The sequence below is a fragment of the Rhea pennata genome, chromosome 1 (assembly GCF_028389875.1).
Source record: "Rhea pennata isolate bPtePen1 chromosome 1, bPtePen1.pri, whole genome shotgun sequence".
NCBI classification, from domain to species: domain Eukaryota; kingdom Metazoa; phylum Chordata; class Aves; order Rheiformes; family Rheidae; genus Rhea; species Rhea pennata.
In genome coordinates this window covers 127540599-127565181 of record NC_084663.1, presented here as the reverse complement: position 1 = coordinate 127565181, position 24583 = coordinate 127540599, and the positions used below count along the sequence as shown (strand labels likewise).

The 24583-nt window shown below is 33.9% G+C and overlaps 1 protein-coding gene across 10 annotated transcripts in view; it reads right to left on the bottom strand.

The window, feature by feature from the left end:
- The window catches only part of DMD (dystrophin), a 1316389-nt gene that overhangs the window by 616663 nt on the left and 675143 nt on the right, over window positions 1–24583 (bottom strand). For all 10 annotated transcript variants that reach the window (XM_062600033.1, XM_062599961.1, XM_062599984.1 and 7 more), the window contains one exon: window positions 17678–17828. In XM_062600033.1, the coding sequence (XP_062456017.1) occupies window positions 17678–17828 (151 nt within the window). The remainder of the gene's footprint in view (window positions 1–17677; window positions 17829–24583) is intronic.

Below are 24583 nucleotides of genomic sequence, written 5' to 3'. Positions count from 1 at the left end.
TTTCCTTTACTTTTGCTGACTTGACACCATTTAAATAGTTTCATGCCTAGTGTTAGGGAACAGACTGAGCCTCTCAAAAATATTGTCATCCTGTTAAGGATCGATTGAGGAGGTTAGATTACTGGACAACTTTCCACCAATTAAAAACGGTGTGTCTTGACTACATTTATATCTGAATGTGATACCCAGAAACCTTATAAAAAGAAGGCCTACGCAGAAGGAAAAATACTAAAAATAGGAGTGCTAACAGCCCATATATTCTGCCTGTACATATGATTACATTCACTCAGCACTCTATTATAACCATCTTCAGGAAGAGTGAGGTAGAAGTGGTAGCAATATACAGCAACCAGCAACTGAAGCTGGAAACAATAATTAGGCACACTGACAGACTGCAGCAGCTGGAAATGACAGCCCAATAGTTTTCCTAGTTTTTACATTTGGCAGGAGATTTTTCTGCCTATAATATCTCAGCTAAATTAACATTCTTGTCAACGTCAGTGGCTTTGAGTGGTGCAAAGGAATATATTTCATTTAAAATAAAAGCTGGCTTTCCTTGAATGTCCCAGCTGTGGGAGATTTTGCTTGTCTCTTGATGTGGACCAAAGACAAGCTTCAAGGATGCTACTGTTCTGTTACATGTGCATGTTGAAGAATACACACACAAATTCTTGGGAAGTCGAATGTTTGACCATAGTATATTGTTATATTTTAAGAAACTAATTAATTCCTCATCATTGTGTTCTTTCTAAACTAATAATGATCTTACCCTTCATTTCTGGCCTTTTCCACCATACTTTTCTCCACAGTTAGTGCTGTATTATTATGAGTCATATCTAAATATGTATCTTGTACATCTTGCACAACTCTTGCTTCAAATCTAGCATTGTAAACTTTCTTCACAGAATGATTTATGTCAGGTATAAAAAGCATTACATTTGTATGTGAAAATTATACACAATATTATTCTCTCAGGAGCCATAAACAAATCACAGTCCAGTTTGTGCTATGAAAAAAGAAATATGAACCTTACTGGGACTTTTAATCACAATATGCCAGCTCTGAATTAAAGATCCATTTTGTATCAAGTCTCACTGGACTAACAAGAATCTGCTTGTTTACAGAAGTTAATTTAAAACTTTTAGCAGAAAAAAGGCTCCTGAAGCAGATCTTGCCCAGCTTTCAATTAAGCTCAGATGTCTTCCAGAGAAAATCCAATGAATGTTACTGTGCTGCGTGTGCAAATTAACGTTTCAAAATCATAGTTACTACTAAATATTAAGATGCTTTACGTTTTCCAAGACTGTTAGGAAACATCCTTCTGGAACCGGGAATACTTTCTATTTTGTACAGTCTTCTATGCACTTAGAGAAAAGTATAACGTAAATTCTCATGCATTTTCACTTTTCTACCAGTAGCTTCAGCCTCAGATCTACACTAGTTAAGTTCATTTAATTACATCAGAAAGGTCGTGAAACCAGAATAGACCACTTAATTCCTCACACTGGTTTTATTTAAACAGCATAGCTATCCCCTCCCTCCCCCCTCCCCTCCCAAAAAAAAAAGGCCACACGGTTTAACCAAAAAAAGGCTGGTGAGATTTTCTAACGGAAGAAAGGAGATGGCATGAAGTACAGCAGAAAAAGATTAAACTATCTGTATACTTCTGGGAACTTTGGTTGAGACTCGATTAAAATTTCTGGAGCTAGATTATAGTTAGATTAGGATTTTTGTTCACAATTGACAATGGATAGTTCAATAGGAGATAATAGGAGGTAATGCAGTAGATCGCTAGAATACCATAAACTTTTGATTAAGATGATTAGACTACTTTTATATGCACTTGGTAGACTACTGCAAGTGATGGTTTGTCTCATACTAGTTTTGTATATATTGGAGTGCCAGTCATAATGGGTTGGAAATAGAAAATGAAAGGGTAGTTTGTCTGCAAGACTGACATTGGCCATCATTCTGAATTACTTCAACAGTAATCATATTTTTTTTGTTTTAATCATATCTACATTATAGGTATGATACATAAGAAGTATTAGGACATAATCCCATACTAAAAGAGAATGTCCCCAATCCATGTTAAGACTACATACTCTTCCATATATCACATTTTATGCTTTATATCACATTTTATGCTTAAATATACATGTTAGTTACTATTTGCTAAACTCTTGATGAGTAGCTGTCCTGATGTGCCATTGTTCGAAAGCTGGTACGTTAGAGAAGGTATATACAGATACATGTGCAAACCGCCAATGCATGCTCTCATTTCGGACAACTGAGATCTGAAGGTTTCACTGATGTGTAATCACAACTTTGTGAGACTGAATTTATTTGAATGCATAGTGTACTGCTTCTGCCATAGTTTGTTTCCAGAAATCTCAAATCCATATCAAACAGATTATTAACAAATAAAGAGCGCAAATTTCAGTTTCTACTATTCTGATTATTCTATTTTGCTACTTGATTCCTAGATTCCTTTTTAGGTTCTCTCTTATACCTTCAGTAAAAATGGTCAAAATTTGGAATTTCCCACTTACACTTAAATATGTATTTTTATGCTTTTAACCATGTGGGTTTTTCAGATTTTTTTTAGCAATTATGGAAACGAATTCTGGAAAGAAAATTGTTTCATTTACTGTTGTGTTACTTCATCACTTGCTTAATGTGTCCAATTATTTTGAAGGTATTATGATATGACAATCTAGTAATTTTAAAAATCATTAACTATCCGGCTAATAGAGAGTCTAAATCTAGACTGCCTTGTTGAGATCAAGTGTTATCCACATGTTTAAATTCTGCCAGTTTGATAAATTGTCTGTGAGATCAAGGGTCTTCAACAAAAGATTTCAAATCAACATTACACGATAGCTGCCAACAGTTTTAAAAAATTACATACTACTTGAAATACTCTTGTTAGCATAATGAATAATACAAATATAATGTAAGCACTTACAATGAAACAAAAAACTTAATTAGGATTCCACAGTTACCACAAATAATTTTGAATTTCTCTCTGGTCCTTACAGGAAGTATCTCCAAAACAAAATGTTAAAATAAACTATGTACTTGCTATTGTTAACAACTCCATTAGATCTACAATATACAAGAAAACATGACATAGTAAGGTTTTGTTTCATGCTCATTTTGATTTTAAAATGCAACTTAGAAAAACTTCCTTGCTAAAGCAGAAACTAAAATTTCTAAACTTGTTACATTTTAATATACTTTATTTTCTGCATCAGATATTACTTATAAAAATACTGCAAACACAGCAATAAATTTAACCAGTTTCACCTTATATTCCTGGCTTCTCTCCAAAAAATTATTTCATGGTTGTATACTATTATTCTGCTTTTAAGAAGTGTGAGCTGTTTCAGAACAGACATGTAAGAAATGAGATAGTATACGTATAAATGCCTTTTCCAAATAACCTCACCATAATCAATAAAAATCCTAATTCAGCAATGAATATAAGAGAATGTGACAAATCATATCCAGTATATCACAACTCAAAATATTTAATGAAATTATATTGCACATAACTTTACTCACTCTCTTTTCATTTATTCAGTAACAAAAGTAGTAAAATTAAGCCTCAGTTTTTATAGTCACAGTAACTTCACTAAGCTTATCTTTTGCTTTTCTCCTGCTGCCGTGTGCTCAGCATAATCAGTCCTGCTGCCAGGAAGCACATGCTTTTTTCAGAGATACCAGTAGGAGAGTCAAGTAGACTAGGAAGCTTTCAAAAATATGCAAATAAAGCCCAAAACCCATGAGCTGATTACAGTTCATTAAAATGCCTTTTATGCTATGATGTTTTGTGCCTAAATGTGTTATTCTTTCCCCCCAAGCTCTAACCTATTACTGCAAATTATCAGACTGTAGAAACATGACAAAATATATCATAAGTCATAATGCCTATCTGTCAAAATAAAAGGTGTATTTTTTTTCTCAGTAGAGAGATTGGATTAAAAAGAAGGTCATGTTCAAAGACTGTTTTCTTCACAGAGTCTCATCTTCATTCCTTTCTTTCCCATCACTCCGTCGTCCTCATTCTTTGAGGTCTCCACATAAGTTAACACAATCCTCTACAGCACAGTCTCAAGACAGGTAATACATTTAAACTATTTTTCCTAAATACCAAAAATGCACTGAGCAGTTTCCCCGAAGTGTGATACCTTGAAATACTATGTTTTCAAAATGCATGTCTACTGAGAGTTCACTAGGAACCAACCAACCCAAAAGAAGCAAACATACACCTTAGCAAAAGCATTCAGTATTATCACTAGATTAATTCTTTCATAAGGCAAACACGACTGCAGTTTCCACCAACCAAAATCTGCTGTTGTCAGTGCTTTCCCCCCCTTTCTTGCTGCTTTTTTTTTTAACTCATCTCACTTACTTTTCTAGACTTATCAAATTAAATTATGGCTAAGAGCCTATTTGCCCTTAAAAATAAAATGAAGGTACAGCAAGGTCCTACCTGTTGCTTTACACTGCAGCAAGCTTTCAATTTCATCTCAGTCCAGACTGATACTCCAAAAATAATATTAATATTCAGTAAATAATTCTAACCTTGCTAACTTTGAATTTTTAATGTTTCAAATGTAACTTCTTTATTTCTCAAAACTTATATTGACAGATATGTTTCCATAAGACGATTGATACAATAAAACTTGCATTTACATTGACTGGTGTCCAAGGATTTCAGGAAATCTGTTGGAACTTATGGATGCATTTGTATTATGAGAGATTTGAAAGAACTCAAAATCAGCATACTATTTATTCCTAACTTACTTTGCATTAAAAAAAAATAGTAAACCCTGAACTGCAGAATAAAACCCTTACAGTGTGAAGATTAGGGGACAGACGAATAATGTAGAGGGCGCATCACTGGAAAAGAAATATGGATCCGTTGGTAAGTAAAGAGGAAACCAAACAATGCATGCCTCAGCACAACTCAAAGTACAGTCTACATCTGAACAAAGAATGCAAACCTTGCTCTCAGCCTCAAGGACTTTTATAATGGAAAACAATGATTCTGAAAAAGATCTAAAAGCAAGAGAATAGCAAACAGAGGACAGTGGAAATAATCAGTTATGCATGGAGTTTTTGTTATGACACACAAATGAGTTAACAAAATCCTTTGATGACTTATAAAGAAATAGAGAAGTTACACCTCCTTTATATTTTGTTCAGATGCAACTGTCACTGAAATTTTACATCTAGAGTACAAGAAAGATGATGGAAAAAATAGGCAGTGAAAATAGGAAAGCCAAGTTATCTAGAAAATCATTAGGTTTAATATAATGAGCTAAATACACTTTACATATGAATTGGTGATATATGCTAAACAGTACTGAAAAATATGTTCATTTCATAATGAATTTAATTAAATAGTGACTGTGAATATATCCAGGCAAAACTGAAGTTGTATAGTTCCCTGTCACTTTTAAAAATAAACTGGAATTCTATCATGGAAAAACACTGTGACCTAGACTTAGTGTCAGTAGCATTTCAATCATAAATGAAGCACAAATATACATTAAAAAACCTTTGCCTTTCAGTTTAATAGCAAAGGTTTACTTATTAGTATTAAATATTTACTATCCTCTGCAGAACTACCTCTTGCATAGATTTTCAGGATTTTGGAGAAATGGCAAAGATACAGTAAATGTACTCCTTTTTATATCATTCACTTATATACTAAAATGATGATCAGGATGATACATTTACTCCTCTTATAGTAAACTGCCATAAAGTAGACTCCCCTTTTTATTAGTCTAGTCCATCATAAAAGACACAATAGTACTAATTTTAACATATCCATAGTGTTTTGACATAAAAAAGCCCCTCAAAAACACAATAAACTCTTGGTCTGTATAGATATATAGACTATCTATATTTAATCTTTATTGATTAATGATGCTAAATAGAGAATTTTCAAATCGTCAAAACTGTCTTGCTCCAAAGAGTATCATTTCCTCTAGCAAAAATATTAAATGATCAGAATGAACAGTTGATTACTTTTATGATTTTTTTTTTAAGAAAATGTGTTTTCAAACAGAGATACCGTCTTTATCAGCCTAATTTCATTGACTGGATATTTGTCAAAGTCGCTGTGTTATTCAAAGCAATGATATCACTCCTTCTATCACCTTGCAGAGCATTCAGATATAAAAGCACCCTCACATAGCTTCCCTTGCTTGAGGCAGGGTTGGAAAAAGGTTTCATCAGTCTTCTGCAACAGGAACTGTGACTGAAGGCGTTACGGTTATAAAAGAGGTAATGAAATAGGGTAGTGATAGAAAATGTGGAAAGTATCAGAGGAGGCTTTATTTGAGGCAGCTAAAGGATGCGGAAATATCACAAGGTACATTCCCAGGTGCGTGAGCTGCTCTTCATCTCTAAACCTTGTGATAATCAGTGGTAATGTAAGGGCTAACAAAAGACATGGAAAGAAAACATACCATCATGTCATCAGAAATGAGAATGGTGTGTCTTCTAAAAATCAAAACAGACTGTCAGTGGTGCATTCAATATGCCCAATACACTAGAGAGTTCCACTTTAATTGAGGTAACGTATTGTTTTGAAAATGTTATAAAATCATCAGCATAAATCACAAAATCACTAAAACTAATCAAAATACTTTTTTTTTTACCTACTCTAAATTCTGTCCGCTCTACGTATCACAAACGCAATGATTGCAATCCGTATGACTCTAGCTCTGAGCTCCTGACAGAGGGCCCGGCTCTTAAAACTGAGGCCCCATTGCACCAGACAGCGCACAAATAGAGAGTAACACTTCTCGTCCTAAAGCATTTACAACCTAATAGAAAACACAGCCGCGCTTTGTGCTGTGGGAGCCGTTTCTGCGATCTGCTCAGCCGCCCTTAGACACGAGCTACCAACCACTCATTCACTCGGAACAGATTTTAATGTGTGCTTAGGATTCTGGCACATTACTTCAAGACGAAAAGCTCTGGAATGGTTTAGGAGTGCTCTGAGGAATTCTGTCGGTGTTACGTGTTAGAAAGAGTCTTGGTTTCTGGCAAGTTAGGTCTGCTAAATCAGATTGTTTCTGAAGTTTACTCAAGAAAGGATCTTGCCTTTGAAGACACAAGTGAAAGTCTCCCACGCTGTTTTTTAGTCCCAAACAGATATATTATAAAAAAGTGCCCCCAGTTGTGGGTTTTAATTTCCCTTAAAAGCACAAACTTCAATTTACTAAAATAACAGCAATAAAACATTATGTAAGCACTTAGTAGCAAGCCCTTACATTAAACATAATGATTTAAAATACATAGAACAGATCCCTTCCACTTCAGCTACAAAAAACAACCGCTGAAAGGAAAATGTCCTGCGTAAATTACTTCAGATGGGTGTCATGCTTATTGCTAAAGTACAGAAGAAAAATTTTGTTTATCAGAACTTTGAGTTTTCCTCACTCACCCCAGAAATAAACTGTGATCTAATGGCTCCACATAGGCTGAATGAATGGAATAACATTTGGTTTTCATTTGAGATTTCTGCAGGGACAGAACGACGGGACATTGGATTAGCTTCATCGTGAAAGATAAATAGCCAGCTATCTTGGAAAGAAAGCAGGAGCAGGCATTAATATATATTTAGAGTCTAGCTACTAAAAGGGAAGACACAAATTTATTATGGATCGCAAAAGAATATAGTTTATCCAATGGCAACAAATAATGAAAAATAAATAAAATTGACTGCCTAACCTATCTTAAAGAGTTAGCATCTATTTCCAGCCCTCAGTAAAATAAATCTTGTATGAACTATCTTATACAACACAAGTGAATAATAGATCCCATTTCTACCACACTAATGGGAAATTACACCGAATCCTCTACTCTTCACAGGATGGCACATTTCAAAAAGATTCTTATTATGCAACCAAATTATTTTCTGAATATTTTAACTTCCCTTCTAATACTACCTTAATATCACAGCCTTGCCCAGGTTCAGTTCATCTCCTCTGTGAATACTCTCTCACTCTTTATTTCCACAAAACCCACAAATAATATGTGATTTTGATTATCCTCTTTTAAGGGGATATTGTGAGACACCTCAAATAATGTTGGGAAATTAGCAGATATTTGCCGCCCTAATATATACCTAGTATTCCTATAATCTAGTATAGATTGACATGGTGTAAGGGTTTGTTGCCTCCATTAAAAAATGCAAAGAACTGATTTTTAAATTTGCAAAAAGTTGAGGTTTGAACACCCCAAATTTAATATAATTGGATAATTATTGTAACAGTCTCTGATAATTAATGTATAAACTAGAATTTGCCATAATCCATCATTTTTTACACTTTATTAAATCTTTCAATAAAAATGGAAGTTGCCAAGTGGTCTGAATATGCGGGGCAATCCATAATATATTTATTTCTCTTTTTAATTAGAAGTATAGGAGAATTATTATTTGAAATCAGAATAGAAGGCATTCAGTAAATGCAAAATATTTAGGCCTATTAAAATAAAGGAATTTTTCCTACAGTGGTCTCACTTCCATTGCAAAAAGTCAGCCAGGTTAAAACAACTGTGTAACAACTGAATATGTGTATACTCCCCCTACACACATTTTTTAACCAGTGCAAGCTTAGATTTTTGCATAAAAGCCACAGCATATTTGCACTGTGTTCACTTTTTAAAAGATTAACTAGCTAATATCACTTGTGGTGCTTGTAGAAGTATAACAGAGAAAAGGATTCAGATCAGATACTCTAAACTAAAAATATACAATGTTTGCCCTAAAATTCTACCATAAGTTTTCCTAAAATAAAATATTTTTAAAGATTTTTTAATATTGGAAAGGAAATTAATTGCATGTACAACTGCAGGCCAACATTACAACTACACCTTACACCTGAGAATTCCCACAAAAGAGGAAAACCTTAGGCAGGCCCCAGTCGCGGCAATCATTTCTGTTGGAACTTACAAGTCCTTACAAGATGCAATTCTGGCTTCGATACTTCTGATGTTCACAGAACAAACCAGAAATATGATTCATTTAAATGGCGTTCATTTTTCCTACTACATGCAGTAAAACATTCGGTGAATTTAATATCTGTACTGTAACAAAACATCTTGCCCAATTTTGAAAATATTTATTCCAGCATCAACACATTACTTATAATGCATTCCAGCAGAATCAGTGCTGGTTCACTAGCACCAGTAAACCTTTAATATTCAAAATCTGATGAAATATGCAGTGAGGAAGGGGTACAACTGAAGCAAATTCTTTCTTAATAATTTTCAAGTTATCTTTTCATGACTGCTCATCTTATCTTTTTTTAAAAAAAGATACAAACAAAATTAAGCAATAAAATGTTGTTATGCTTTTTTTTTTTTTTTTTTTTTTTCTGGAGAAGTTAACACAGTGAATGTTGTCATATTACACTTGCAGATATTCTGGTTGGTATTTCAGAAAGGTTGGGTGACTCACCCTGGAAATACCTATTTCTCTCCTTTGGCTATAAGGAGAGTTTGGGACTACACACTCAGATACAGATACCTACTCTGGATCTGTTTTGGTGAGATGAATCTCTCTCCCAAATATTAAGTAGGAATAAAGTATGTTGGAGGTTTGTTGTAAGGCAAAAGTACTTATTTTACTTAAACAGCTCAAGCATGTTACCACTGTTTTTGTGCCTCCTATATTCTGCCTCTGAATATAAAAGTACATTATAGAAAATAAATGAACTGAGAAGTGTGTCTGAAATGAGCAATAAATAGTAAAATAGTCCAGTCAAAATGTCTGTTTTTCAAAGTCCACCCATCACTTGTCAAACTCACACCCAACTCCCTCGATCCTTCCTATATAAAAAAATCATAAAAGTGCATGTGAAGGTTTTTAGTGACAAGGAACTCGCTCTAAAACTGAAAACACCTACGTGTGAAAGACTAAAGAGAGTCCATCAGAGCCCCACAGTTATGATGGGTAAATTTAGCTGAAGTATGTTAGGTGGTTTGTTAAGGGCAAATGGTAACAGTGTTGTTTGAGCGACGTAAACATAAAGGATTTGTTGATGTGGTTCTGAAGCAATATAACACTTAACTTGTGGTCTTGTCCAATGTGCTCCATTATAATGTCTTTATGGCTTTTGCCTAAAATAAGATGGCATTGAGAAGCTGTATATGATGGATAGAGTCTGCAAAACCTCTTGGGATGAAACGTTCCAAATAAGATCAACAAACTGATCTGTGAAAAAGGCCACAGCAAAACCTCTTTACAGGAATTTATAAAACTCATTTGTACAAAAACAAATCTTACATTTCCCCAGCTGTTTCAAGTAAGGAATTTTTAACGGCTACCTGATCATTCATGTTAGAAGACCTAGGAAGACTTCCAGGCTGAGCAGTCGTTAAGTCACACAACTCAGCTCTCAAGAGTCTGTACTGCATGGTTTTACCTTCAGATCTGTGCATCGATACCTGCAGATTTAGTCCTATGCCACAGTGATTAGTGATGCAATCTGAGAATCACTTTTGGTGGACTCATGGAAGCAAACTAGATTAATATTTTCTTAGGTAAAAGAACTAATTTAATCCTCCTTCAAAGCAGTAATTCATTCAGTCACTCATTGCCCAGTACTTTCTGGATACATCAGATTAATTGTGTCCATACCATGGCAAAAGCGTAAATCAGTCTGCTGAACCCAAAGTGTATTATCCTTACATGTACACTGAGTGTCCAAAATAATAGCTCAAATTAATTTACATGAAAGACTTTGTTCTGCATTCCTTTATCTTTTATACACACACACAAAATGTTTCTGAAATGGACATAAACCTCAGTTGCCTTCCCTTGTTCTCTCAGGATCCCCGCGGGCCAGTACTTTACAACCCACTTGATTTGGTGAGAATTAATCCTCGAGAAGTGAGGCAGTCAGAATCAAGTACCAAGAAGTCTGACTGTTCCAGTCCAAGAACTTTGTTTTCTTCAAGAAAGAGAAAGAATATGTTTACTCATTCATGGCATACATAAAAATTATATCGGTTGAAAAGTTCAGACTATGCATCTGTGTGTGCAAACAGTAATTCGAAAAAGTTTCATGATGAAACATTTGTAAAATGCATCCTAATAAATTTCTTAAGAGATCTGTTTTTCTGAATAAACAATGTCAGGATTTACAACAAAATCTGAGTATAAGGTATCAATTGTTATTTATCGGTGCAAGAGTTGGCAGAACTAAATCTAAGTTTAGAGCTGCTTAAATTAAATTAAATATTATTTATAGCCTTCAGACATTTAAATGTCCTACTAGCATTAAAAACAAACTGCCTAAAAACTCTTAATAGTTTTAGTAGATACTACAAACTAGGAATGAAGAATAATGTAGAACCGTGTGTAGTGCAGAAGAATTAAATAATATAATTATGAAATAATACTTTTTATAGTTCAACATGACAAGAAAACATTGTTACTATAAATTCAGGATAAGCTATTTTTCTGCCATTTTCATTATTTCATTACTGCCATTAACAGCAGCAGCAACTGTGACAAATCGAAGTGACATTCGAAGTCTTGTTATTTATTGTGTAAATACAATGCATCTAGTGGATGAATATACTAGATGATGGTAACTTTCAGCTGCAAAAGAAGCATTTTCCTCAAGGGCAAAGTTCATCTGTGCATACTACACAAATTTCATGGGATTTTCCAAGACTGAATGAACTGTGATCAGAAATCTGAACCACTTTGGCTGTTAATTAAAGACCTAATTTTATGCCTTAGCCTTCTGATATTCGTTTCATAAATGAAAAAAAATCCTAAGAATACATTACATTTTCTTTTAGTTCTACTTTAAAAATGCTACAATTAAGTCAATTTCAAAAATAAAATATGTATTTAGTCAATTGATCTGAGTTTCCTGTCACTTAAACCGTATCAAAATATTACTCAAATTTGGAACAGAACACTGTCATACATTGTGATATGCAAGATTTCCTAGAAATATTTCCAGTCTTTTGACAGTGGACTGTTAATAGGAACTCACTACTCTTTTTGATACATTCAGAGTGACCATTATAGATGATTTCCTAAGCTTTTCTCTGCTTTCAGAAGAGAGTATACTGTTATTTTTCCCACTCTGAAAACCCTGTAATGTACATCTGAACTTCAGAAAACATTTTCTCTACCAACATAACACGTTTTGTCGTTAACAGTGTACTAAAGAGGCCCTTATTAGGAAAAAAAAAAAAAAAAAAGGCTGGAATGTGGAATCTGTTTTCAATATAGTGACAAGGGAACTGGGTGCTTTTGATATTAATAAAATATGATCCACATAATCTATTCCTTCTAGGATAATGCCAGATATACCCTTGCAATGTGAAGGACATTGTAAAGTGTACTATGATCATTATTATTAAAGACTCCTTTTAAAAAATGCTAAATTTGTATTTTATTGATTCTACACTCCATACTCTTCTATCTGTTGTAGCATCATTAAGAAATCATACACATCTCTTTGGCCTTAAAGGGTATTTTACCATATTTCTACTATTTATATGAAAATATTTCATAATACTAAAAACATCAGTAGATTTTAACCCAAAGGGCAATACTGGAACAAGGAAAATCATGAATTAGTGTTTTAACTTTTATCACTCAGCAAAACAGGAGATAAATCTAAAAGATGAAATCCACTATCATGACATAACAGATATTATTTTTACAAGCTGGTATTTATGGGAAAACATAGAGTAAATTATCCACCTACATACCACTGTGTTTTTGTGGTATGAACATATGTGGCCTCAAGCACTAAATCATTTGTTTGCTTTTAAAACATCCCCTGATTACATATGAGCTGTATTCCAGAAAGAACTATAAAAAAAAATTTTTTTTTTTGGTTATTAAATCATCAACATCCATATAATCTAATTTGAATACAAAAGAGAGCGATTATTAGCATGACCATAACTTTCAACATTAAAGCTCTAGTTTTTTGTATTTCTTTTTTTGCTTCAGCTTCTCCAAGGGAAAAATGTGAAGTCCATGACATGATAGTTCAGTGGAAGGAAGGTGCAGAGAAGGGCTGAGCCACTGGCAAGCCTTTCGCAGGCTCCAATAGCTCTGTAAGCTGAGAATGCTGAACAGATCCATCCTCGATCAATCTAACAGAGACCTTCTGTAACCTACGAGCCGACTTGGTATCTACAGTACGCTCAGAAGGCTGGGGATAATTAATGAAACCACCTCCCGATAATTTCAGACTTACTGATTTGTAAGGACTTTGGTGACCTTAAAAATAAAGAGAATATCTATGTTATTTGTGTAAATGGAATTACATACTTGGGAAATTAAGCCATAATTATGCAATAGTATCATTTTTGAAACAATGAAATTATAGAAAAGGAAGTGTAAAGTTCAGTCCTTGCCTGCTTAGTGGGAAATACTCGTCATTGAACAATCATAACAAATGATCACAAACACAAAGAAATCATTTTAAAATTCAGAGTCAAAAGTTGTTTCTCATTACTAAAAAAACACTACCTAAATTTATAAGATAATTTGCAACCCAAATTACTACCTGGAGTACTAATTAGAGCGATACTAATTAGAGACAGATCACTGGCCAATTCTTAATACCAATGTAAGTAACAAATACATTAGATGCTTAGTATTTCTGAAATAGGGATACGCATTTTAAATTCCCAAGTAATGATTTAGGAACTTAACTTGACAGTGCAGTTCTAACAGTTCTGAAGAATTTTTGTTTTTTGTAACTGTCCTTGTAACATTTACCTGTGGTGCCTGAACACACAAGCAGCATAATACAAATTCTCTTGCTCTTCCTCACTGCATATTAACCTCACATTAATTTCCAATACAACCTGCACATTTTTTTGCATATGAAATGGAATATACAATGGGACTACAAGGCAGAGCACAAGGAAGACCCCACCGTGTCAAATTTCAGGCAAATGATGGCAATTGATATTCTAACGTTCAGCCATTGTAAGATGGAAAATCCCTCATAAAATGCATCGTCTCAGTAATCTCGATGAAGGTATTGATGATGTCTCAGTTGGACAATCGCACACTGTTTTAAGAACTCGTGTTCTGGGAAGAAGAATAGACATAAGAAATAGCTAGGCAATCCGACATCTTAGCATATGAGAGCAGATTAGAAAACTGCAGTTTTGGTTTATCAAAATGAGATCCATAGGGGACAAAATTGCTGCATATAAGTACAGAAGGGGATAAACACTGGGGAACAGAGAAAACTAACTTTTTCCGTAGAGACATTTGCACTTAGTTTATACACACTCGTTCTTGTGCTAGGACTGTGATTTAGTTCAAAGAAAGTCTCCAAGCATTAAGCAGTGAATATACAGAAAAACCTTTCAGTCTGAATAATGAGGGAAAAAAAAAAGAAAAAAAAAGAAAAAAATCTTTACTTTCAAGGCAAAGTTCAATATGTTTCAAAGGTACTATGTGATGTACTATCTTTAATATATCATTTTAAAGACTATATCTCCTAATTATAAATGAAGGATATTACAATTTCTTAAGACTGAAATGGGATCCTTCTTTTTCAACAGCCAAAGTTCTGCTCTCAAAAAGTCTTAGCAAAAAATTCGCAATAAGAGTATTCAACAATGAACTGACCTGAAACGTAACAATTCTATTACTAGTTTTTGTTCACAGTATATATAATGCATAAATGTTACTTAATATCATCTCACTACATTGTGTAGCAAAAAGGAAAAAAAAAAACAGAAAATCCATCTAGAAGAATGTAATTACTTTTTAGCCTATATTAACAGAATCACCTAATTGTACTGTTGACTGTTTCATTTTACATTAACATTTGACTTTGTATTTACTGAATGTTAATGAATGCATTAATCTTCACTTTTACAAAGCAGTCCTACCTAGAAATAGTATTACACATGAGAACATTTAATGTCATTTTTTTTCTCAATTGTCAAATACAAGACTACTCACTTGCTTGTAAAAGCATTTTCAAACAAATTCTGTTAATTTTGAATATGGTTCACTAGCCAGCATGATCTCATTAATAAAACAAGTTGCTAATCTATGAAGTCAAAATGCTCAGCTGTTTTAACTGCTTAACTTAATGGAGATTCTCGTGATCTTCTGTACGCCTCAGAGAAGCTAATACTTTTCAAACAACAGACTTTCATTTCACACTGCATTATTAACATACGCTGTTGTAACCTACAAACTCTTTCTTCTAACCCATAAGACAAAGAATCAATGAAGAAAATAGTGATAAGAAAACTTTAGAGGAAATATTCTTTCACACATAAATACTAATAATTAACACTTGGTCTTCATCCTTGCAGTTGGTTGGAATATTTTCAAACTGTGTAAATTTTCATCAGAAGAGAAGTTTTGTCAAAATTGTACTGACTTAAATGAAGTTTTTGAGGGACAAATTCATGAGTTCCTGGGATTTCTCATGCAAGGGGAAAAAAAGAAGAAAGGAAAAGCTTGATGTATTGCAAAAGGAGAAACTTGGTAAAAATTCATTTTTGCAGACACGTTCAAAAGGTTTTCTTTCAGTAAAGAACAAAAGCAACTTTCAAAAGTTAGCAAAAAATTGAGACATTTTCTTCCAGCTTATATGCGCTTTTTCCATTCATATTAAATTTAAAACCTTTGTTTTAAGGTTTCTTTAAAGTATAGCTTACTTCCCCCCCTTACTTTTGCTTTTAGCTTGTAAACACATAATACAGACAAATTTGCATATATCCTCGTATATTCTGTAGGAAAATAACAGATAGGTAACAGATGAGAAGGAGCCTAGATCAAAAAGAAATGTAAAACAGAAGCAGTCTTGTTCTACAATGAAATCTGAGCTTCTGTATGACAGGACATTATCTCAGGGTCTTTCAGCAGGATGTTCAGTTGAATATGAACTTCTTTCTCAGGGATGACAGGAAAATTATATTTCTAATCTACTGGGACTGTGGATGTCCTAGCACCCAATGGATTTTTAATGCTTCTGGAATATCTTATCCTTGTCTGGGCATCCTCAGAAATCAACCTCATTTTAGAGAGAAAATATCAATTTAGAAAGGGGCTAGAAAGAAGGTAGAAAGAAAGATTTTTCTAAGTGCTCATTGAAGCTGCTCAAGGATAGCTACCGTAGAGCAGAAAAGAGGATTGACAGAGACGAGGTCAAGCAGAACAAAAGGTAAGAACGTGGGCCACAGTACTGCATTCATACAGATACTCAATTCTTAAGTATTTTATGTGTTTTTCAAAGAAATGGTTAAAACTGTGGGACAGGGAAAGGGTTACAAAATTTCAAGGGTCTAGAAATACACATGACCTCTGTCACCTTTTACATGAGCATTAAAGAGCATCTTTAATTCACTGATAACACTTTTTGACCTACTCGATTTTCAAAGTGATGATAGTCATCTACTGAAAAATAATTTTTCTGTTATTTTAACTCTTTCAGCTGAAGATATTACTTCAAACTTAGTATTTTTTACACCTGCACAGAATGATATAGTATGCTTTTTGGTTCTGCAGTTTTACAATTAAGAAATGAGAACATAAATCTTAAAAGGGTAACTTTAAATATTCAAAACAAAAAGGCATGGATTTTTTAACCTTAGGCAAAAGGTAGAATAGTAGAAGGCCAAAGAGTCTAGCTCAGAGGGATATAAAATACTTGGTCGCCCTGAGAACATAGAAATAGATTTTTCCAAAATTGATGTTGAATAACTCCTAACGTGTACAGTTATTCCCTCCTTTACGTGCACTTTAGATCAGTTCTTTCTTGCATTCAGAACAAAACTGTATCTATGACATTATGTAGACCTAACTTCTTTTAACCTGAAATCCAGTAATTCAATTTAGTACTTCACATGCACAAATGGTGATTATTTTAGCAGATTTTTTTTTCGTATGCACAGGTAGTATTTTATAACGTGAATCTTGAGATTTAGTCAAGCCATTTTACTCAGCTGAACCTGTCAGCTTGCAAAACACCAATGTGGAATTAATTCTTGATACCCATTATAGTTATAATCAAACAGAAGGAAAATGAAATAAACTACCAAGAAACTAGGAATTCTTATTTTCCTTATGATGCTCAAAGAGCTTGCAAGACAAAAAGCATACAAATTGGAACTGGACACATAAGAACTAAGTGGCTATTCTGTCACTCTGCGTTTGACAAAAAAGCATCCTCAAGAATCTTTGATTAGAACATGAAACAGGCAAAATAAGCAAGATAGATACCTGCAAGACCATCCATGGAATCTCTCTTGTTGAGCTCAATAGCTAATCACATTTTTTCCACAGGATTTAAAGAGAAAACCTGATACTTTTATTCTGCTGGTCATAAACATCACATGTAAATTAGTGGGCACTTTATTTAAAGTCCAACCAAATCTCTAACCACAGCGTACTGCAATATGCTATTTTGACATACACTTTATTTATTTTTTTAAATGTATTTTAAAGGAAATTGCTCAAAATTCTTACTTAAAAAGAACAACAGAAACATCTTACCAAAACTATCACTGGGTAGTCAACATTAGAAACACATCTCAGCTGAACAGTAAAGTCGTATAGAGAGAGAATCCATACCTGCAAACTTCTAGTTGTTGCAAACAAGCTGGAAATAGATTAGTTAAATCATACCTGGAGAAATTGGTTGGTTTTGGCATGGCCAACGTCTCCAGCTTCTACCTGTGCTCTTGAGAGCTTCTGCTCTGTTTCAGTCAGCCAGTCATTAAAGTTCTTCATGTCTGAATGAAAAAGCCGCCACTTTTCCAGAGACTTGTCAAACCGTCTAAAAGTATAAAAGGAGAAGAAATAACTACCTGTTGATACCTTATCTGATTACAGGAAAAAAAAGGAAAAATGTTGAATGTTTCGGGTTACAATATATGTAAGTTGGATGGCATGATGTATTAACATTTCTATTAGTTCTATCAGACGGAAACATGGTAGTACTGCCAACCACTGAAAATGTTACTAAGCATATGTGCCACAGATCAGTATCTTCTCCAGTTTTTAATCCTTTCCTATGTTTTAAATGAACCCCAAGACTCAAAAAATCCTTTTAAATTAAAATCCTTACTAGTTCACAATAATTCACATCATAGGCTTAACACTTACAGGCCACAGGGTAAGTGGATATCGTTCTCTGCCAATATGCTTAGATCCTAGCATGAAGAAAGCACCACTACTGATGAAAAGCTCATATCACATCTCAGGCATTTGCTGTAGCTACCAACATGGCAATCACTCACTTCAACTGAACACACTAGTTGTGTGTTGTGAATGTAAATCGCTTTCCATTCTGTTTTCGAAGAGAAAATAGCTTAAAAGATCCCCCTGACCTGACATATTGAAAGACAGAGGATGAAAAAACAACAGATACCTTCTTGAAGTGCTTAGCTCCCAGCCTGAGTCTCATGATCCTGTTGTAATTAAAGGACTTTTGTAGAAATATGAATTGTAATATTATATGCGATACAGATGCCAAAGACTACATTTTTAATGAAACCTGCTGTGATGAAAAACTGTCCCAAAGAAACTCAAGTATATAGTAGAATTCTGCCCTAGTTTTACTAACGGAAACCTTTTTTTTCTGCTCACCTCCTTCTCCCACAATGGATACAAATGTCTATCTGTTATTATTGCAATGAAAATGCAACTCCCCTCAAAGGAATTTCCCCTTACTCTACTACTCCCTCTACTTTTATTTTATTCTTTTATATGTCTATATTTCACTTAAATCGGACTATTTGATGAAGATAGCAATGCAAAAATCAAACTACTTGAAGTACAAGGATGATTGAAACAATACTAAAATCTTAAAAATGGAGTTTCAAATAATAAGCAAAGATGAAAAAAATTGCTACCACATCTGCAGTCTACAAGACTGTGTAAGTATCTCTAGGGCCCAGGAAAGATCTAAATTGTCTTTGCCCAGAATAACTTACTAATTTTCTCATTCAAAATCTGTTCGCTTTAGCCACTGTCAAGTATTCATGAAGGCAGAATTTGTGTATTTTATGGATAGCCAATGTCTTAAGGAATACAGTTATCCTATGTTTTGGATTGCTGTTGAAATGTGATCACTAATCAGAGATTAGCTAGGATAGTTTACTATCAGATCATTATTAAACATGCTACTGTTGTTTAGTTTAATAATCCTCCTTTGTGGGCTTATAATAAGTTTTAGGATGTACCTAAAGGATGACAACAAAGATACTCATTCACGTTTTCCATTTCATTATCATTTTTCTTTCTTGGAAGAACATATGTATTTTTTTTTTTATTTCCTGTAATTTGTTACACATTTCCAGCTTGCTTTTCATGTTTTAAAATCTTTTAATGCCACAAAGTATGAATATCCCTTTGTAACCATCTATATAAGGACATATACTTTTCTCTAGACCTCCTTTTCTGATAGATCAAAAAGATTCATTTTGATGAACATACCCCTATAAATATGCATTTCCTACTCCAAAAAGTAACGACTTTTGATTAATATACAAAATAAAATTGGGCAAACAGTTGAATGGTAACTTTGTACTTATTCTGTTACACTAATTGTAATATAGAGAAAATAGAAAACAGAGAAAAAAGCACAATTAAATATCTCCATCAATGATTTCTATTTTAAAAGAAGCTGATCACAGAAAGCAGTTGAGATAAGAATGTCCATTAGACTATTCTAGAGGTTTGGTCATAATATGATAAAGATAAAAAAGAATAATTGTAACTATTTGATTACAACTTTTAAAAACACATTAAAAGAACAGAGCAGACTGTTCAGAGTTTAAATCCTGCATAGAAGAGTAGACCCCTAACCACCTGTGAATCACTTTATTTGTTCCTCAAACAGAACTTGATTCATGGGTCCTGAGGTAATAGTTTGCAATAGCTATTGTTTAGTCCTACCCAGTCTAAAGACACATCCCAAACCATTCTAATAAATGACTAATGACTTTATAATAATTGGCTTTATTAGAAATGGACACATAAAAATGATCAGAATAGATCAGAATATTTTTGTTTATTTAATGATTTTAATACGACTGGATGTCCAAAGAAGCCATGATAAAGGGTATGCCAGTGCTTAGGACCAAATGACCAAGTAATCAGCCATGCCATCAATAATGATGCCAAGTAAAGATGGAGAGAGATACAGCCTGGGACAAAATAATTCTTCATAATATTCAAAATACATGGTCTTACTAGTTAAAAAACTAAGAACCTGGGGAAAAAAGACTTAAGTACGGCAGGTATTTTATGTAATGAATCCTTTATGCTTTGTGGGCTTACTGCCTTTCCCTTGAAGTCAATGTAAGTCAATGTAAGTCAATGTAATCTTTGTTGATTATAATGAAAGCTGAAGTAAGTTTTTAGTATACTATAAAGCTGTAATTTAAATAGAGTTCCCATAGATTTTATTTTAGAACTCAGTCTTATCAACCAAGAAACTGTCTGAAAAGATAAAGAAATAAAATACACAAAACCTGGATCTATTTAAGAAAGAAAGATACATACAAAGTTTTATAGTAACTTCTAGACATAGCAATTGTTGGGATTTTGTAATTGAGGCAAGAAAATAAGTACTGCAAAACATCTTTCAACATTAAGCAGAGATCTTGCACTCCAAATATTGTTATTGCATTCATTAGAGGGGTTTCTTTTGAAAAATACACCTCAAAAAGTGTTAAAAGTATTATAGTTATAAAACATCTTAGATATGAATATAAGATCTTGCATCACCACAGTTTTCTTCTATGCCTCACTTCTCCTTCCTTCAGGTAGTCCAGGTATTTGTTACTGATTTTGCCCTCTCAACTGTGTCCTTTGAATTGTTCCTTCTTTATCAAGTAATGTCAGCTGACGACTTCACAATTTTCAAACCATGAGCTTGAATGTTTTATTGCATTTATTGCATATATGCTTGAATTTATTGCATAATGACAGAAAAAAATCTTATGTATGTTCAAATTACTGGGAAGAAGTGCATGTAAATTCCTATTTAATGTTTAGGACAGCTATATTTTGTTACAGGTGAATTCACGAACTGTACAAGATCTTCCAAGCATGTTGCATTTCCTAGCGACACTGTAAGCAAATCGAGCCTCTTAAAAATGGCAGTCACTTGCCTAGCTAATTTATTAAAATGATTGTGACAATTTTTCCATTATTATAATTTATTTTTCAAAACCAGACAAAACCCTAACTGACAGACAAGCTTTAATAATTATTTTTAACTACCTTAATCTGAATTAAATGGAAAATCTTGTTTTACATTTAAAAAAATCCCCTAGAAAATAATAGCTAAAATCTTTATTTATTTTTGATCCAGTACATTTTCTCATTTCAGCCACTACTTTAAAACAGATTTCCTCCTATTCTTCAAAAAATGAAATTACTCTTCTCAGCATGAGGAAGTTTACTAGAAGCTCAAATGCAAAAATGCAGTAGGAGTTGGTATCAGCATCACTAAATCTGCATTCCAGCAGTTGCAAACCTGAATCTCCATTCTTCCTCCCCTCGCTTTGGCTAGTAAAAGTTATTAGGAGAAATAAAGTGAAAAGTTGCCATGGGGAAACATGCATAGTTAGAACTTACTAATACTTACTGTTCACATCCTGGAAAAAAATTTTTGCCCTCAGTACAGTAAAAGATAAAGTAAAACCAACATTAAACATCAGTAAAAAGGCAGAGGGAACTTATGGACAGGCAAACACATTAAAAGTCAACATTCCCTGAGCAATTAGCTGTATTCAGCTGCTGTTATACTGATAAGAAAATGCAGTCCTTGCTGCATCCAGGACTCCGGCGCAGAAGTAGCTCCATTCCAAACGGGTGGCGAAAGGGGATCATCGCCATGCACCTTCCTGCTCACACCACATTTTATGGGACCATACATGTCCTTTGCATACATTAGTGAGAGCAGTCACTGCTACAGCTGTGTAATTTCTCAGTAATACTTTGAACGGCTCTTTAAAATTTAAAGGAGATGGTTTTTTTCCTTCCCTTTCTCTCTCTCTCTCTCATTTTTTTTTTTTTTTTTTTTTTTTTTTTTAACATTCGCAGACCTGTTAACAGGTGGCAATTTCAAAACCCATGAAAGGAGAAAGCTAATTAACTCCGCACATTGAGTGGCTAAGATGTTAAAGTCCTTGCACAGCAGACTGCGGATGATAAAAAATTATAAGTTGAGTTCATGAAAGAAAAATCCTCTGAAGACTGAAAACTCGAAAAGACCATCTCTGCCTCAGGAATCCCCAGCCACCCAATTAGGAGGTTAGGAGAGTACCATCACATGCCTGGCAATTCTTATACTCTTGGTTGCTGTCAGAGACAAAATACTGAGCTGGAAAAACCCGGTGAATCCATTCACCTGTTTCTTCCTCTACATAATCTCTTTCCTTTGACGGACATGTGCTGGGATGGTTTGGCTATTAGGTGATAGTTTGATATCTTAGCAGTTTTTCCTCTTTGACATGCTATCCTGTCCTGTTTTCCCCAGCCTATGCTTGCTGAGAAGATATTGTAGGGTACCCCGAAGCCAAGCATAAGATTGTGTATGGACTACAGGCTACACAATATTACTTACGTATACATTGTAAAGGGCTTAAGCATTGTAGATGAGCTCTGAAGCATGATCCTCTGTTCCTCTAATTTGAATATATGCTAGAATTGACAAGCGAAAAGCAACCAGTACACCTGCCTAACCTTTTCTATAGGCACTGACACTCCAGAAGGGAACACATTCAGCAATGGCTTGGTGAGCTAAACTCAATCTGAGCAATTTCCTCTTTTTCTCAGTAGCCCATAATGGATTTATTTTGCTTCTCGAAGGCAAAAAGCAATCAAAGAGAACTGCTGAGAAAATATGTAGCACAATTTACAATCAGCCATAAAAACACTGGCGCTTTCTCTCCTTCAAAGATTATTACTCTACTAAATCTTTGGACTTGACTAGGGAAAAAAACCCATCAGATTAGCTGTAAGCAAAATCTGATATTCTTTGGCAGTATAGTACATGACAGTGTACAAAAAAATTACAAATCCCAGTGCAGGTATGCTTTCAGTGGAACTCTATACATTGTGATTAAACATGTCCCAAGACTAGTCTTTTGGAGAAGCCTTGCAGTGGTAGAGGATATAAAGAAAAAGACCAATGAATGATGGATAGTCACAAACATGAGCTAGGGTACAAGCAAATAATCTTAATTTTGTAACTACGCTGGAACTCATTCCTTGATATTTTGAAACAATGAAATCCATTTCTATGATATGTTCTGCTGCAGCAAAACTTCACAGGAAAATTATACTTAGAAGCCAGTTGGCACTCACTATTAAGAATGTGATTAGTGATAAACCTTCCTAAAAGTCATGATCTGTGCTATGGAAATTATAACTGTTAGCGACATACAGTGTTGCTCTTCATATTGCAAAAGTACTGAGCAATCTTTATGTCTCTGCTGCTGCTAAACACTGAACTGTAGGATTATGCTAATATTAACCTAAAAATTATGCAGTTTTGTCAACTTGATTCAGTACAATTAGCACCTTGTAAAAAATAAAAAATTTCAAAGTAGGATAAATACTTATGTACTAGTGTGTTAGAGCATTAGCTTTAATACTTAAGGCCATTCTGACAGATAATAAAAGGTGAAAACTTGTTTTTGCCACGTAAATCCAACAATTAAATCTCTTAAAGAAACAGCTAACCTCTTCTCACAGAACTTGATGTTTTCATTTTTCTTCATAGAATTCATGTCTTTTGAGTGTGTAATTTATATTTAATTTACACACCCTCTCTGCATTTAGAGTAAATAGGACATTTTTGGTTTCAACATCACTACATCTAGATCTTGCATCCAGGTTTTGCTGGACATTCGAAATCTATTCTGGGACAAGACTCAGCTGTACATACTCTCCTCACATCTCTGTACCCTGATTTCCTTCAAATCGATAAGGAATGATCGATAATAAAAAGTAAAACCCAGGCAAAATAATAACAACAATGCAATCAGTCACAATTTGCCTTTATCACGACCAAGTGCAATTTCTCTCTTCTTCTGAGAAAGTAGGTTCTGCAGTATCACATTCAAATTATAAACCTTATAAATTATAATTACATTATTAACATCTTAATATACTGGATTGTATTGAAGCTCTTGTCCCTGTAGTCTGCAACTCAGTTTCTTGTCATGCAGTTAATGATATTATAGCATTCAGTGTCCATCACCGCACCAAAGGCAAAGGCAATTAAATTGCTTATGAAAAAGTAGAACAATGTGTGTCATTACCGGTTTTCAGACAGACAGATTCATTTTTATGAAGTGTGAGACCAATAAATTTATTAGCTGTTTATAATGAATAATTACACTAAAGCTCTTGGCTTCTAAATGATGTCAACTGTTTAAAACGAAATACTCCATATAATTGCCAATACAAACCTGTTTTGTCTATATTAAATGAAGTTTATTTACTATGCAAATGAATTGGAAATTTAATATTCCACCTTTCTTTCCAGAAATGCCTTCCTCCACCAGAACT